At 39.8% G+C, this 15,207-nt stretch overlaps 1 protein-coding gene across 1 annotated transcript in view; it reads right to left on the minus strand.

The window, feature by feature from the left end:
* The window catches only part of VWA3B (von Willebrand factor A domain containing 3B), a 64,000-nt gene that overhangs the window by 48,531 nt on the left and 262 nt on the right, over positions 1-15,207 (minus strand). Inside the window, exons 2-6 of the mRNA XM_059839463.1 lie at positions 13,528-13,749; positions 11,857-11,951; positions 9,279-9,529; positions 6,889-7,048; positions 1,168-1,337 (exon numbers count right to left, since the gene is read on the minus strand). Of these exons, the coding sequence (XP_059695446.1) occupies positions 1,168-1,337; positions 6,889-7,048; positions 9,279-9,529; positions 11,857-11,951; positions 13,528-13,749 (898 nt within the window). The remainder of the gene's footprint in view (positions 1-1,167; positions 1,338-6,888; positions 7,049-9,278; positions 9,530-11,856; positions 11,952-13,527; positions 13,750-15,207) is intronic.

Here is a 15,207-nt window from a genome sequence, read left to right on the forward strand (position 1 = left end):
ACCATACAAGAAATACTCACATTCCTTTAATAATTAAGGTATAAACACTGTCAAAAGAAAACGAGGGATAGCGACGGGCAAGTACCTGATACCATAGAGGTACCATGTTTCTAAATGACCACAATAATTTTAAACACACATCCGACCAGAGCAAACATAACACTTTCCCAGTCTTGTTTTTGGCAGACGTTCCCATCTCCTAAAAGCTATTTCTAAACACAGATGGCTATAAAAGAGCTAAGCAGCTGCCATCTTACCAATTGCTCTGCTGTCATTTGGGAAATTTCTACTGTTGGAGGGCTTCCCACTCTTGCACAAACAACAGTGAAACAGAAAAAGCTAGCAGCAATTTCACAAGTCTGAAACTGTATGGTGACTTCTGTTAAGCAGAGAAACACCTACTGACTCCTACTGCCTTCTTGCTGTTGAGCATGAGTTTGGTCTTGTGGGTTTTGTATTTGTTCATTTGTTTTCCTTATTTTGATAACAAAATCAAGATTTAAGTTGTCTTATCCATTTCTACTAAAGGCTGATTCTTACCACATGACTGATTCCCAGGATAAAGCAGACAAAAAGCCATGTGGAATATATTAATTTCCACCAACCATACCAAAAGGATGCTAGAGAGCATGTTACAGAATTGCTTTTCCACACAACCAGGCTTGAAGAATAACACATCATTTTTCTCTTATTCCATGAGCTGTTCATTTAGGACAGGCATCTCCTTTTCAGTACTTGTCTCTACAGCACTTGACCCAACAAAACTCTAGATCTTTTTCTGGTGCTTGTGGATAGTAACATAATGCTTTGTACTAATGTACAAAGCAACACAACAAAAACTTATTTTAGTTCATGTTGTGACCATTTCCCCTGAACAGTTTTTTTCAGACTTCAAGAGAGAGGCAGATGGCAGATTATTTTGGGCATAAAAAGGGAATAGCCTTTCTGCAAGCCAGTGAGAACATATGCAGAAAAAAAGCTGGACTTTTTAAGTAGGGCCTGCATTCTAGTCATATATCTTAAGACTATTTCCATATCCCCAGATCACTTACTAAATGGCTTTGTCTCATTTTCCTCATGAATTATACTAAGGTATGTCCCAATATCATTTCTAACAGCAAAGAACTTCATGAATACTGTCATCCTTACTGTCCTTCTTTGTCATACCTGCCAGAGGCCAAGTGGCTCAACTCCTTCAGAAAAAGAATAGTTTCATCTTCCCTAGCATTGAAAGACACCATGTTGACTGGACAGGAGACATCTGAAACGGTCTCAAGGAGTAGCTGCTTTGTGTCCGCTGGAACATCCCCCACAGCAAAGTAATAAACAGCTTCAACCTGTCATTAAACAGAGAAAAAAGGTAATTGGAAGACATTGTTTTACATAAATGTCTGATCCTTATTCAAGCACTGTCCTGTCCTTAGTAGGAAAATTTGGTAAAACTGATGCATTACTTGGGCTATAAGATTTTCAGACCTTTGGTTCTTCCTCTCATTTATGCTAGTAATTCAAGGGAAGGCCACACAAAATTTCCTCAAGTGAGACAAGAACCTATGCCACAGTCCCCAGCTCTGATTCTGCCCAATGCGAGCCTCTTTCCACAGACATTAACTGAAGCCAAAGAGAGGAGTAAGGAAGGACAACTGCATCATTAGTCAGAAAAAGGCTCTGTGCCATACGCCACTTTTATCAAGAGATATGCTATGTTGGTGCCTTGCCAGGGCTGAAAAGTAGGAACTTTATACCAGACATAATTTTACTGGCAGCATGTATTCTGAGCTTAGGAAAGATGGCAATCAAGGGAGGGGATTTTCCCATTCTGCTCTGCACTTTAATACTGTGTGCAGTTTTGGTCACCACAATTAAGAAAGACACTAAACTATTGGAAAGCATCCAAGAGAGAGCAAAAAAGATGGGTCTTGACAGGAAGCTGTATGAGGAGTGTCTGAGGTCACCTGGTCTGTTCAGCCTGGAGAAGAGGAGACTGAGGGGAAACCTCATGGCAGTCTACAACTTCCTCATGAGGGGAAGAGGAGGGGTAGGCATTGATTCCTTCTCCGTGGTGACCAGTGAGGGAATGGCATGAAGCTGTTTGAGGGAAGGTTTAGGTTGGATATTAGAAAAATTTTTTACACAGATGGTGGTTGGCATTAGAACAGTGGTCACAGCAGCAAGCCTGACAGAGTTCAAGAAGCATTTGGACAACACTCTCAGCACATGGTATGATTCTTGGGGATGGTCCTGTGCAGGGTCAGGAGTTGGGTTCAATGATCCTGTGGGTGCTTTCCAACCTAGCATATTCTGTGATTCTGTGTTTATTTGAATGGTATTGCTGGTATTTACAGATGATTTGTATTTTTTATACTTCCCAAAGTAGAGGGAACTTGGTGGGCTTACTATAACCACACACACTTATATTCTGAAAATGTTATTACAAGAAGTGAGAGAAGCTGAGAAAATGTCTTTTAGTTATTGCTTGAATATTACATTATGAGGGATTTTATGTTACTGCACTTATACATGTAATGATCCTCATGGTGAGTATGCTTCTTGAACTTTCACTATCATTAAAAATCAATGTAACCAACAGCTATCCCATGGTGACTTTCAAGACAATATGTGTAGTGTATCACATATATATCATGGTACATACCAGCTGATAAATATCTGATAAATCATTGTTTAACTGAAAAAATACATTTGAATACACTTACCTCTGAGCCCAGTATGGACCAGATCATCCTTGAAACTATGCTAAGGCACAGGGACAATAAGAAGCCAACAGGGCTTCACTAAAGGCAAACCATGCCTGACAATTTGGTAACCTTCCACAATGGGGCTACTGATCTCACCTACCTGGACTTCTGTCAAGCTTTTTACACTGTTCTGCACAACACCTTTGTCTCTAAATCGAAGAAATGCGGATTTGGTGGGTGGACCACTCTGTGGATAAGTAACTGACTGGACGTTGCACTCCAAAAGTCAGGGCAAACAGCTTGATGTCCAAGTGGAATGTCCATGGTGCTCCTAAGGGTTCGCCATGGGGACTGGCGCTTTTTAACATCTCTGTTGCTGACAAGGGCAGTGGGACTGACTGTACCTTCAGCAAGTTTGCCAACACCATCAAGCTGTGTGGTGTCTGACATCCTGGAGGGAAGGGATGCCATCCAGAGGGACCTGGACAGCCTTGAGACATGGAACCAAGAGAACCTCATGAAGTACAAGGCCAAGTGCAAGGTCCTGCTCCTGGGTAAGGGCAATCCCAAGTTCAAAGGCAGGCTGGGTGGAGAATGGATTGAGAGCAGCTCTACAGAAAAGGACTTGGGGGTATTGGTTGATGAGAAGTTCAATATGACCCAGCAATGTGCACTTGCATCCCAGAAATCTAACTGTAACCAAGGCTGCATCAAAATCAGTATGGCCAGCAAGGCAAGGGAGGTGTGTCTGTCCCTCTACTCTACACCCATGAAGCATTTCCTGGAGCACTGTGTCCAACTCTCGGACCCCCAGCATAAGAAGGCATGGATTTGCTGGAGCGAGTCCATAGGAGAGGCACAAAGATGATCACAAGGCTGGAGTACCTTTCCTATGAAGATAGACTGAGAGAGTTGGGGCTGTTCAGCCAAAGAAAAGAAGGCTCTGGGGAGACTTTATAGCACCTTCCAGGACCTAAAGGGACCTCCATGAAAGCTGGAGAGGGACTTTCCACAAACACAAGGAAGAATGGCCTCAAACTGAAGGATGGTAGATTAAGATCAGATGCAAGGAAGAAATTCTTCACTCTGAGGGTGTAAGGCACCGGGAACAATTGTTCAGAGAAGTTAGGAATGCCCCATCCCAGGAAGTGCTCAAGGCCAGGTTAAATGGGGCTTTGAGCTACCTGGTCTAGTGAAAAGTATCCACGCCCATGGCAGGGGTGTTGGAAGTAAACAGTGTTTAAGGTCCCTTCTAACCCAAACCATTCTGTGACTCTGTGATTCTATGAATAAGAATATTCTATATTCTGTAAACATGAATCCTCAGATGTGCACCACAAAAGACAACTATTTGAGTCTGGGATGGCACTGAGGAAATATCTCTGTACTCACATAATTTTATGTAGTAAAGCAAGGTAGTATGCAAATTCAATATCACCTACAAGTGGGCTCATACATTTCCACTATTGCCTTGGATACTGATTTGTATTCCAGACCTCTGAATAACTTCTGCATTTCAAGTGTCCTCCCTCATGGACCTTTTGGCACCTCCCTCAACACTGGAAGATGTCTTTCCCAAGCAGCAACTTGATTTCAGGCTGGATCAGGCAAATTAATGAAGCAGCACCATGCCATCTTGAACTTCTCTTGGATCTTGCAGAGGAGCCAGACGCTCCATGCAGAAGGCAGGGGCCATAGTTACAGACTCCACTTATTTGGGAGCAAGCAGGACCAGGTGTCCTAGCATCACTAATAATTCTAGACAAATACTAAAGGTAAAGAGATAATAAATGTATTTTATTAAAGTACAAGATTAACAAAATATTTATTAGCTTTAGAAAAAGGTATACAGAAACAAAAAGAATGAACTCTTGCACCTATCTGTGTTTTAGTTCAGTTTTACAAAGTTTCCTGTCCGACTCCTCCAGCTAAAAAGCTATCTGAGCCTGCACACAGGTCTCCCAGATGAGACTCAGTCCTTAGACAATACCATGTTCCTACTGCTTTTGTTGAGGAGGCTCCTGGCCCAGAGGTATGCATGCATATTTACACAACCATTCTCCCCTGTGTTCCTTCAGATTCACATCTTCTCTCCCTCCCCTCTAAGACTGCCACTAATTCATAAACTTGATATTCAACAAGAATAGAAATTTTCTCACTTTCTTCAAGGGATTCACTGCCTGCCTCTGCAACTTTCAAAATGCTGACATTTATTGGGCATAGCTAAAAGGAATCAACCCCCCACAAGAAAAATTTTAAAAATTATGAACCACAGATAATTCACTCTACTTAACTACAAACCCAGCAATGACATACCACAAAGGAAATGTTCCTCATAGGCTAGTGGGGAAAGGTTAAAGCCTTTCAAGTGAGTCCTTCATATTTTGAAAGTTGTAATTTACACATTTAAACAATCAAGCCAACTTCATATTAAAACAGAAAGGAGAACAACATGAACAGTTCTTCTCAGTCTTGATCTTGGTGGGAAGGTGTTTTGGATGAGTTATGCACACTTCATGGAGTGGCACCTGTACAGAACTGGAGGCAGTTGTAGCAGGTAGAGCTCAAAGGATTGCAACATTACAGCAGACTGATCTTGAGCTTGGGATTTACAGCTCATAAGGAAAGGAAATCTAAGGAATCACCACAAATGGAAAGAAAAGACCAGCTGAAGGAACGACAAGAAGAGCCATGTCTAGGGGAAAAAAAACAAACAAACAAAAAAACCCCTGTTGTTTTGGAACAACTCTTCTGTGGATGAAGCCAGTTCTTAGGAAAGAGTTACTCATGACTGCTCAGTAGTAGACAAGTCTTCTCTAGGATTGAATGGGGTATTCCCCATCTGCACTACAGTGAACATTGATCTTAAGTGAACTTATGAATGATAATGACTCTGTTTAGGAGTAATTGAAATTTGTTTTATGTTGAGCACCTGCCACAATTGACTCCCTCAGACTGCCTACTGGCTCACCAATATCTGGAAAAATAATAATAATAATACATGCTTTATTGCCTGACAGATTTTAATTTCTATTTATTCAAACAGAGACCCACCAGGTCCAACAAGACTTTTTTCTCTCAGACAATGCTGAAATCTAAGTACAATTTTTTAGTTACTCATCAGGAAATTCAGTATTAATACTGCAAATTGAAAATGCTAATAAAATTAATGAAGGCAGCATTTAAAAAAGCATTAATTAAAAAAATCTCACTGGTGAACAATTTGCTCCTTACTCAGTTCCTTTTTAATATTCATTTCCAAACATCAAGGCTCATCTGGATGAGAATCCAGCAACATAGGGAACCAGAAGGTAACTGAAGCAAAATTTACCTTCCCCCTCAAACAATGTTCCAGAAAGAGATTTACATGACTTAGGATTGGATCTGTGCACAGGGATGGATGTTAATAGCAGTGAAAACCAATGACTCTACCCCACAGACAGTAGGCCAAATTTTTCATTAAATTCAGGTGTTAGAGAACTGAAATAATATATATTTTATGGAAATGTCCAAATATCTCTTTAGAAACACAAGTTTTAAGTTACTAGCTCAAATGATGGCATATATGTTTCATTTCTTGAGACTCTATTTTAATGAATAAAGTAATAGGGTACTTTTAAAAATGAACAGCATTTAATTGCAGGAATAACTGTGCATACTTTGTCTCTGTCCTGGGAGAAAGTCTAGCTATCACCTGGCTGATGAAAAAAAGGGTTTGTGTAGCCCTATCATAAACTAATACTTCCATGAATCTCTGTACTCACTATTTTGAATTTTAAGTATAACTTTTCATGAGCAAGTTGGATACACAACAAAATAAAAATGGTTTCCCTGCCTTCAATAATGTTGATACTAGAAATTTTCTCATAAACCTGAAGCCCTGAAAAACTTATATGGCAAAGAAAGTGGAAGTGAAGATGTTTTCTCTTTCCCTTAATGACTGAATGTTATTTATTCTGTGTACTCTAGAAAAGAAAATAAACAAGTTTCTGCATTCAAAATACAGTATATTTACATAAAAAGACAATCATTAGGCATATATGGAACTACACTTGAGGGGAAAAAACATCCTTTCCAAATGCTGTCATGAATATTTATCTTTGCAGCATTGATCAGGGTGAATCACAGCCTCCAGCCTAGCACTGAACACTCTTGGATTTACTTGGGCTTCTGAAAAGATGCATGAGCTTACCGCTTCATCAGCCATGGCTTCCAGCAGAGCTTCGGCAGAGCTGGTGTGGCTGACAGCTGTCATATGCTCCAGCTTCCAGAGCCATCTAACTGCAGACTTTACAGTACGCTCAGACACAGGAGTGCATTTCTGCTGCCACTTCATAAGATCCTGAGCAGCCCTGAAAATGAGATTAACTATAAATCAGAAACAGTGAGAATCATGCTGGCAGAAAAAGAGAGTGGAGCTCTGCTATTGTTACAATTCTTTTATATTCTTAAATAAGAATTACAGTATACCACAGATACTAAATCGAGACTTGCAATAAAGGAAGCAGAGAAAAAAATGAAACCATTAGAAAAACACTGTAATTTTACAAGAGTTTTTTTTTTGACGCAACTGTTTCCAAAGTAGGATCAGAGGAGATAAAGTATTTTTTAAAAGAGTTCTGATTCATAGCTCTTCTTATTATAAAAACTCAATCAGGTTTTTAAAATATGGGCATGAAAAAGAAAAGTGTATTCTACAGGTCTTGTTCCACAATTTGCTCCACAATATTGGTGTCAGAGCAGTTTTCAGAGCAGTTTAACTGACACTTTTTTTGGTAGTACAGCTGACCTTTATCTAGCCACCAAAAATAAAATTAGTGATGCTAGGCTTTTTGGTATTTTAATTGACAAAACACTGCAGTCTTAATGGAACAACAGAAGTACAGAGCCAATCAGCACTTTTGCCTGTGCACTTGTACATAAAAAGGCAGCAAGGAACTATAAAACCAACTGGTTCCAGTACCTGTGACATTCCATCAAGAACTATTTTGAAGAGTTTCCTGCAAATCTAAAAGATAAATATATTACCCAAGATTCTTTTAATGTATATTGTCTTTTGTTTCCCTCCTGCAAAAACAAACAAATTGATGAACATAATTATTTTTTCAATTTTGACTTGGCTTTGCAGTTCATTTTTAAAGAAAAAGTTCTCTGTTCTCAAAAACTATGGAAACTATCTGCTTTGGAAAATATATTTTTTGGAAAATAGCTACTTTTTCAACAGGTTGCCCTGAGAAGCTGTGACTTCCCCATCCCTGGAAGTGTTCAAAGCCAGGCCAGATGGGACTTTGAGAAACCTGGTCTAGTGAAGATGTCCCTGCCCATGACAGGGGGCTTGGAACTAGATGGTCTACAATGTCCCTTCCAACCCAAACCTTTCTGTGATTTTATTATTCTCCTTTCCCAATCTCTGCAGTATCACAATCTAGAGAATTAAGATAGGGCACCTGAATCAAACCTGTAAGATTATGCCTGGGTAAAATAACATTAAGAATCACCATATAATTGCAAGTTAACATTGTGGAGCCAATTTTAAAATTATATTACCTAATTTGTGCATCATTTTTTCCACTCATCTATCCAAACCCAAGCTTACACATTAAAACTCTCATGCATGTATGAGAATTTTTGCAGCTAGGTAAAATTTGAATTGCTGCTTCTATTCTTCTAACTAAATGCAAATTAATTTATTCCTCTTAGGGAACAAGTGCTTGGAAATCTTTTGTTATGGAAATCTACTATTGTTTCCTAGTGCTGCTACTGATTTCTGTGACCATGGAAATCTACAGAAATACAAATGGCTATGCCTGTGCCTATGGCACTTGGGGGAGTACACATTTAGCTGCAAGGCAGAAACCTGCAATGTCTAAAGACACAAGAATGCAATAGGTGGTCAGACAGAACCTCACTGTTTCACTAATACTGCAATGCCTGAAGGGCATTACTGCTGTTGCAAATCCTTCTGATTTTGTAGATGTGTCAGTATTTGTGTTCTGTTACACTTTATCTGTTCTTCAGGGTAACAGCAGCCTTCTGTTACACAGAAGTGGCAAGTTCAGCATGGCTATGGGTGAAAGTTGGCGGGAAATCTACAGATATTAGCATGACATGAACCACAACAATTTCCAGTACAGAAGGTGCCTTATCCAAACATGTATTACATGCAACTCCTTTTCATTCTCCAACAATGGACCAACACAGACTTTTTGTCCAGCCTGGGGAGACCTGATTGGGGCCTTTCAGTACTTGAAGGGACTCAGGAGAAAAATGGGGAGAGTCTATTTAGTAGGGCCTGTAGCAATATGACAAGGGGGGATGGTTTTAAACTAAAAGAACCTATATTCAGACTAGACAAAATGAAGAATTTTTTCACAATGAGGGTACTCAAACACATGAGCAGGTTGCCCAGAGAGGTGGAAGATGCCTCATCCTTGGAAACATTCAAGATCAGGCTGGATGTGGCTTTGAGCAACTTGGTGTAGTGGAAGGTGTCCCTGCCCATTTGCAGGGGTGTTGGATGAGATCACCTTTAAAAGTGCCTTCCAACCCAAACCATTCTTGATTCTGATTCTTTCTGCTTACCGAATGAGGTTGAATCTGGAAATTTGTATCACCTGTTCCACAAGCACCATAGAAAGTGCATCCCGACACAGATCAAATTCAGTTGGAGCTGCAGTGCCAAAATCCAACACAATGACAATGCACTGTTCTTGAATCACTCCAAATATCTGCCGGCTCTCACTGGTTAACCATTCCATTCGCTGCTTATATAGCTCAATAGCTCCCATTAGACAATCCACAAAATGAAGAATCAGTTCTTTTTTGGCTGTCAGCTTTATTCAAATAAGGGAGAGAAGGAAATTGAACATCAAAACAAATAATACAAATGCAGCCCCAAGCTTAGCACAGCTGCATAGCTAGTTTTTAAGTGTCAGATATGCCAGCTAAGGTAGCAGTGAAAACAAGCCATTTTCCCTCCACTGTTTCAAGAGCAAATACTTGACAAATGCATCTAAGCTATAAAGAAAAGGCGCTGCATTTTGTCCTAATTGCTTTTCATAATCTTTTTATGTGGGCATGGGACAGTGCCAGTGGGTTGTCTGACTTGTCTGTCTCAAAACTGGAGCAATTAGAATGAGCTGAACACAGGCTAGGATGTAGAAAGGGCTGCAGAGCAGATGGATGAACAAACAAGGACACAGAAACTTTGTACCTTCTCAGACTAGAACTTTGACTGGCTTTTAAAAAAATTTTTACAGCAATACAAGGCAGCATATGGTTTGGTTCTAGGGCACTTTAATCTCCACCTTGTCTTTAGCATTTGAAAGGAAAACATAAAATGTTTCTTATTTGTACTATTAATCAACTAACAATGCCCAGAATTACAGATTAACTATTTGTGGGTAGGTGCTTAGGCAAATTTAGTTCAACTAACTGCAATCAACAACTAAAACTTACCATATCTTTTCAGTAAAGTCAAGTCTAGATTCAGTATTAATATTAAAACCAGCACATCCTCCCTATGATCAAGTGTATACACATTTACCATAGCCTGTGACTCTAAAAATGCACCACAGATTTCTCCAGTATCTCTGGCCCATGTGAGCTGATTTACTTGTTGCCTTCTAGTTCTAACTTCCTTTCCAGGACTAAGTAAAAAACCTTGGAAATGCAAATGTTTTTAAACAAGAACATTTCTCAGGGAGAAGATATTTTGTGTGTCAGTCTGCACTCTTCTCCCTCTCATTTGTTTTTTCTGTGTTCGTTAATATCAGCTCAGGCCCTGTAATGTGCCTCCCAGATACAGAGTCTCAGGCAGTCTGCCAAAGGAATGTCGGCCTGGGAAGGAGCACTTAGAAATCCAGTTTCCTCCTATGACAGTCAGATTCATACAAAGAAGTTTATTGCACTACACCGACCAAACTCCATATTAAAATAAAGCAGTTTTCTTAGAATACTGCCTCACGTGTAGTAAGCAAGTGCAGATTTCCAATTCTCTGAGGGCCAGGAAACCTCTTACTGTCCAGCCTAATTTTATTCATTCAGTTCATACCCATTTATTTTTGGACTAGCGTGCCTTTTAGCAGAGAAAACTACACCTTCTCCCTATCCCTGTAATTTGCCTTTCTGTCGCATTCAAGGGCAATAATACTACCCTTCCTTTGTCTTCTTTCAGGCTTACATTTCAGCATCAACCAAGCCATCTTATAAGATCATCGCTCCACTGTAGTTCATCCCACCAGCTCTTCTCAGAACCTACTCTGTTTTGAATGGCTTCCTCTAAGCTTGTAGTAACTGCATACAATATTGTACTCAATATCCTAAAGGAGATCTTTAGGATATTATATAGTAGCAAAATGCCTTTCCTGCTGCTCACAACATGTCCTAAGATTAAAAGACTTTATGTAGATATTTCATACTGAATTAATGGGAAAAAAATTAGGGGCTCCCTGAAATGGTTTTTTACCCATTTTTAAGCATTGTGACATCAGAAGTGACTCTTGTCATCAGAAAAAAAAAAAAAGACAAGCCATTTGCTTTTGTAAAATCTTTTATAAATTAACTCTCCCCCTTCCACACGCACAGGCACATCTCCTCAATCAGAATCCATCCTCTTAACAATAGGGTTGCCAGCAGCTGTTGCTAAGACATTCCTTAGAACATGAGCCTGGGCAGAGATCCAGCTAGCTGTCTCTGTAGAAAAGGCTGAGCCTTTTGTGACCTGCTGGAACTAAGCAAAGCACTGCTTTGCATTGGCAATGACAGTGCATTATGTCTTCTTATTTCAGTGTCCCCATTTGTTTTATTGATTACAATTTTATTTTTTTTAACTGGTTCTGACATCTTCTCTTTAAGGGTTCCCTCTTTCAAGACAGGGTAGATGTTGCTTAGAAACTGCAATCATGTCTGGAGAAGATTTACTGCAATGCTGCAACAAGGCAAGAGACTAAGACTTACAAAGGAAAAAAGATATCTTTTCTACTACTGATAGTTATCACTAATAGTTTGACAAAACAGAAAAAAAAAAAATCAAACGATAAAGTTCTCACAAGGAATAAAGGTATTTTTTTGTCATAGGAAAGCATTTTAGTCTCATCATTCTGTTACAGTGATAACTTCTAAGTGCATAGGGAAGGTACCACAAGTCAGCCACACTTACATTATACACGCTGCCATCTTGTGCTCTCTTGTACTGAGGAAACAGACCATCTGCATATCGAGAAGCCACAGGTTTCCCCAAGGTGGTCACATAATCTAGAGTAAAATTTACAAAATATCAAGTTGCTAATCATCAGGACTACTTCAAACAGGTATTTTTCAGGCTGATGTGTATGTCATCCATGTGTGAGGCACTTGCATCAGTATTGAGCTCTTAACATTAAGAAACTTAAGAGAAATTCTAATTCTGCTTTTGTTTTATTTTCTGATTATATCTATGATGGGCCTCTGAGGCTTTCAACCTCTGGCTGCATCTTCTGTTGTCCTTGGCTGCATTCCCTGGCTGGACCCTAGACTTGGTTAATTATCTCACCCTGCTGCAGGACTGTATCCTGTTCAGTGAGGGCACTGCCTGGGCTGCAGTCCCTTTTGGCTCCTGGTTCCTTTTCCTCCCATAGAGCAGCCCTGCTTTTGCTGCTTCCTCCCAGTTTAGTCAGAAGTGAGGAAAAAAACCCACCTCTAATTACTTATAGGCCAAAAAACTACACAGGACTTTAATTGTTGTGAGGTTTGGGCAATCTCACAACAGGACTTGCAAATATTTGTCTGTCAAACCAAATACAAAATCTGGTACAGATAATGCTGTTCTCTTACACAATTTAATGGGTGCAGTAGTGAGTGCATCTAAGGAAAAGGGTGCACTCTGCACTTTCAGTAGCTAGTAATCTTTTCCAGGATCTCCACTGATAGGAAAACATTAGGGGTGGGAATAGTTAACGTCATAAAGCAGTTATCTGTACACCATGCTGCCCTACCAAGCTAGTACATTCTGCTCCTAACACTGTAACAACTTTAACCCTGCTTAACAGCTTCTCCTTCATCTGCAGCATACAAGATATCAGGAATTGCACAGGTGATCTTTGAATGCCCCATGGACACAAGCCAGCCAAAACCTTAAATTATGCAACCTAGAACTATGGCAATACATTACAATTCCTACTTCTCAGGCTGCAAGCTGTTCAAAGAAAAGAATATATTACCATGCTCTGCAAAGCGCCATTATGGCAGTGGTTAATAATTATTAGCAAACTCTTCCCCTCCAGCTGTCAGATAACTGCAAAGGAACATTTTTCTATAGTCTGACTTTGCATGAAAAGCAGACTGAATTCTAATTAAATTTAAATTTTTCCTTAAAGCTGGATACCCAGAAATAATATCCTATTCCTAAGTACATTTACTAACCCTGATGATCAATAGTAGATCACAGATTATGGCATGGCATATATTATGTTTGCAATCTAAAAGGAGACAGAGATCTTATCATGTGTTATTTGCAAGAAAAAGATTAACAGTCTCAGCAGCACCAGCTATTTCTGAGTGACAGCTATATTGGTGAGGATGTGAACTGCAGCCTAGGGTAAAGAAACAGTACAGTTGGGTAAGGAATGCCATTCTCAGATCCTAAGTCCTTCTCATATTAAAAGGAGAAGGATCTTCTCAGTTCTTTGAACTGGCAATGTCAGCAACTGTGGATACAGCTTCCATTTCTGCCACTATCCTAAGAGACAATGTGAAAATCTCCACTGCATACATTGGGGTGCAGAATGAGTGCGACTCTCAAGACTATTCAAAGTTGGGGGATTTATTATCCTATTATTGATTTGTCTTATACCTTTCCTATGCTGGAATCCAATCTGGGACAAAATCTGGGACAGGGACAATTTGTTTCTTTTGAGACCATAACGCTGAAGCCATTTAGAAGAAGAAACAAGGGACTGTACATCTGTTCTCCACTGACCAACTGCCAGTCTCCTTTTCTTCTCTTTTGATTTCTTCTTGTGGACCTCGTGGGAATCTTCAGGATCTTGTCTGTGCTTTGAATCAAAGGCAACTGCTGTGAAGAGAAATGAGGGAAACACTATATTTATATTTTAACCAAACAATTTCAAAACCAAATGAGATTAATTTCTCCTTGCTTTACCTGTATTCCATGGTACTGTATATATACTGTATAGCTTACTGCTTGTTTTCTTGTTTTTTATACTGAATAATGTCCTTAATCTGGAAAGCTGCTCTCAGTTCTACACATCCACTTGCTGTTACATCTTTCTATTCATCCATATACATTCACTTTCAATTTATTAAAGTAAATGTCTCTTGTATGTTGAAATTCAAGCCCTGAAATATAAGTCCAGTTTGCCAAATGGCACTTCTTCCAACTCGTAAGACATCTCTCCTAAGTCTTGGAAATCAGAACACATAACAGGCATTCAAAGATTGTCAGACCACCACTACATACACATTAGAAGCATTATGCAATAAACAAGTATTTCCTAAAAATTTTATGTTGAACTCCTCCCATAAGCAGTAGTGTTGTCCCCAGAAGAACCTGACTTTATTGCAAGGCTGGTGAAATTCCCTCCGGTTAAATCACTTGCCTCAAGTTTAAATGATGGTTCTGTCAGTTTCTGCTCTGGGCTGTAATGGATCATGTGCATGCACAAGAAATCATAGACATGAAGGTCCAGGTTCCTTTTAACTTCTACGGGACATGGAACACACCTGAGCAGGGCCGTATGGTTTGCTAGACTAGCTCTACCTGCATTTGGTAGCAGCAGCAGCTCAGACCCCAGAGTGCTGAGGCAGAAATGGAAGCAATGACAAACAATAATGCCTCTGTTCTTCAGCACAGAGGTTCTAGGAGGACTTCGGTATTTCCTGTTCATTCCCAAAATACTCTGCATGAGCTAAGCTGTCTCTAGTTGATTAAATGCCCTTGCTGTATCTAAGTTTACTTTCTGTGGACTTTGGAAATTTCAGTACATTTTCTCCAGTACCAACATCATCTGGTGTGTCCCAGTCCTCCATTGCCCATATACCGTAAAATGCCTGCAAATGTACTGCATATATCAAACCGGCCTAAAATACAAAGAAAGTTTACTTCTGTCTCTAATGCCTCCAAAATAACCAGCAGCCTAGTATGAAATATGATCAGAATTCCCTGCTACATTCGAGTATTATAACAACCAACCTGGTTCTAAAGGTTCATTAGATAAACAGCTCCACATTTAACACTACATAAAGGAAATGAGACTCTTGTCTTCAAAAATCATCTTTCAGCGACAGAGAGCTTCTATAAAGTGTAGACCAGCATGAGTTCTTTCACAGCCATTAGTCCTACAAGCAGGACACTGGGCTGGCATGCCTGTAGAGGCTGGCATTTTACCAGCCCTCCTTTGCTCTGTGCAGAAGCAGCAGTGACAATGTTAACTCTAGAGAGAGGCAGGTGTAGGTCTGCAGCTGCTCAAGCTTTGAAAACAGTCAGGCATTGTTTATAGTGACTTGAACAGTC

Source organism: Haemorhous mexicanus, chromosome 2 (genome assembly GCF_027477595.1).
Source record: "Haemorhous mexicanus isolate bHaeMex1 chromosome 2, bHaeMex1.pri, whole genome shotgun sequence".
Taxonomy (NCBI): domain Eukaryota; kingdom Metazoa; phylum Chordata; class Aves; order Passeriformes; family Fringillidae; genus Haemorhous; species Haemorhous mexicanus.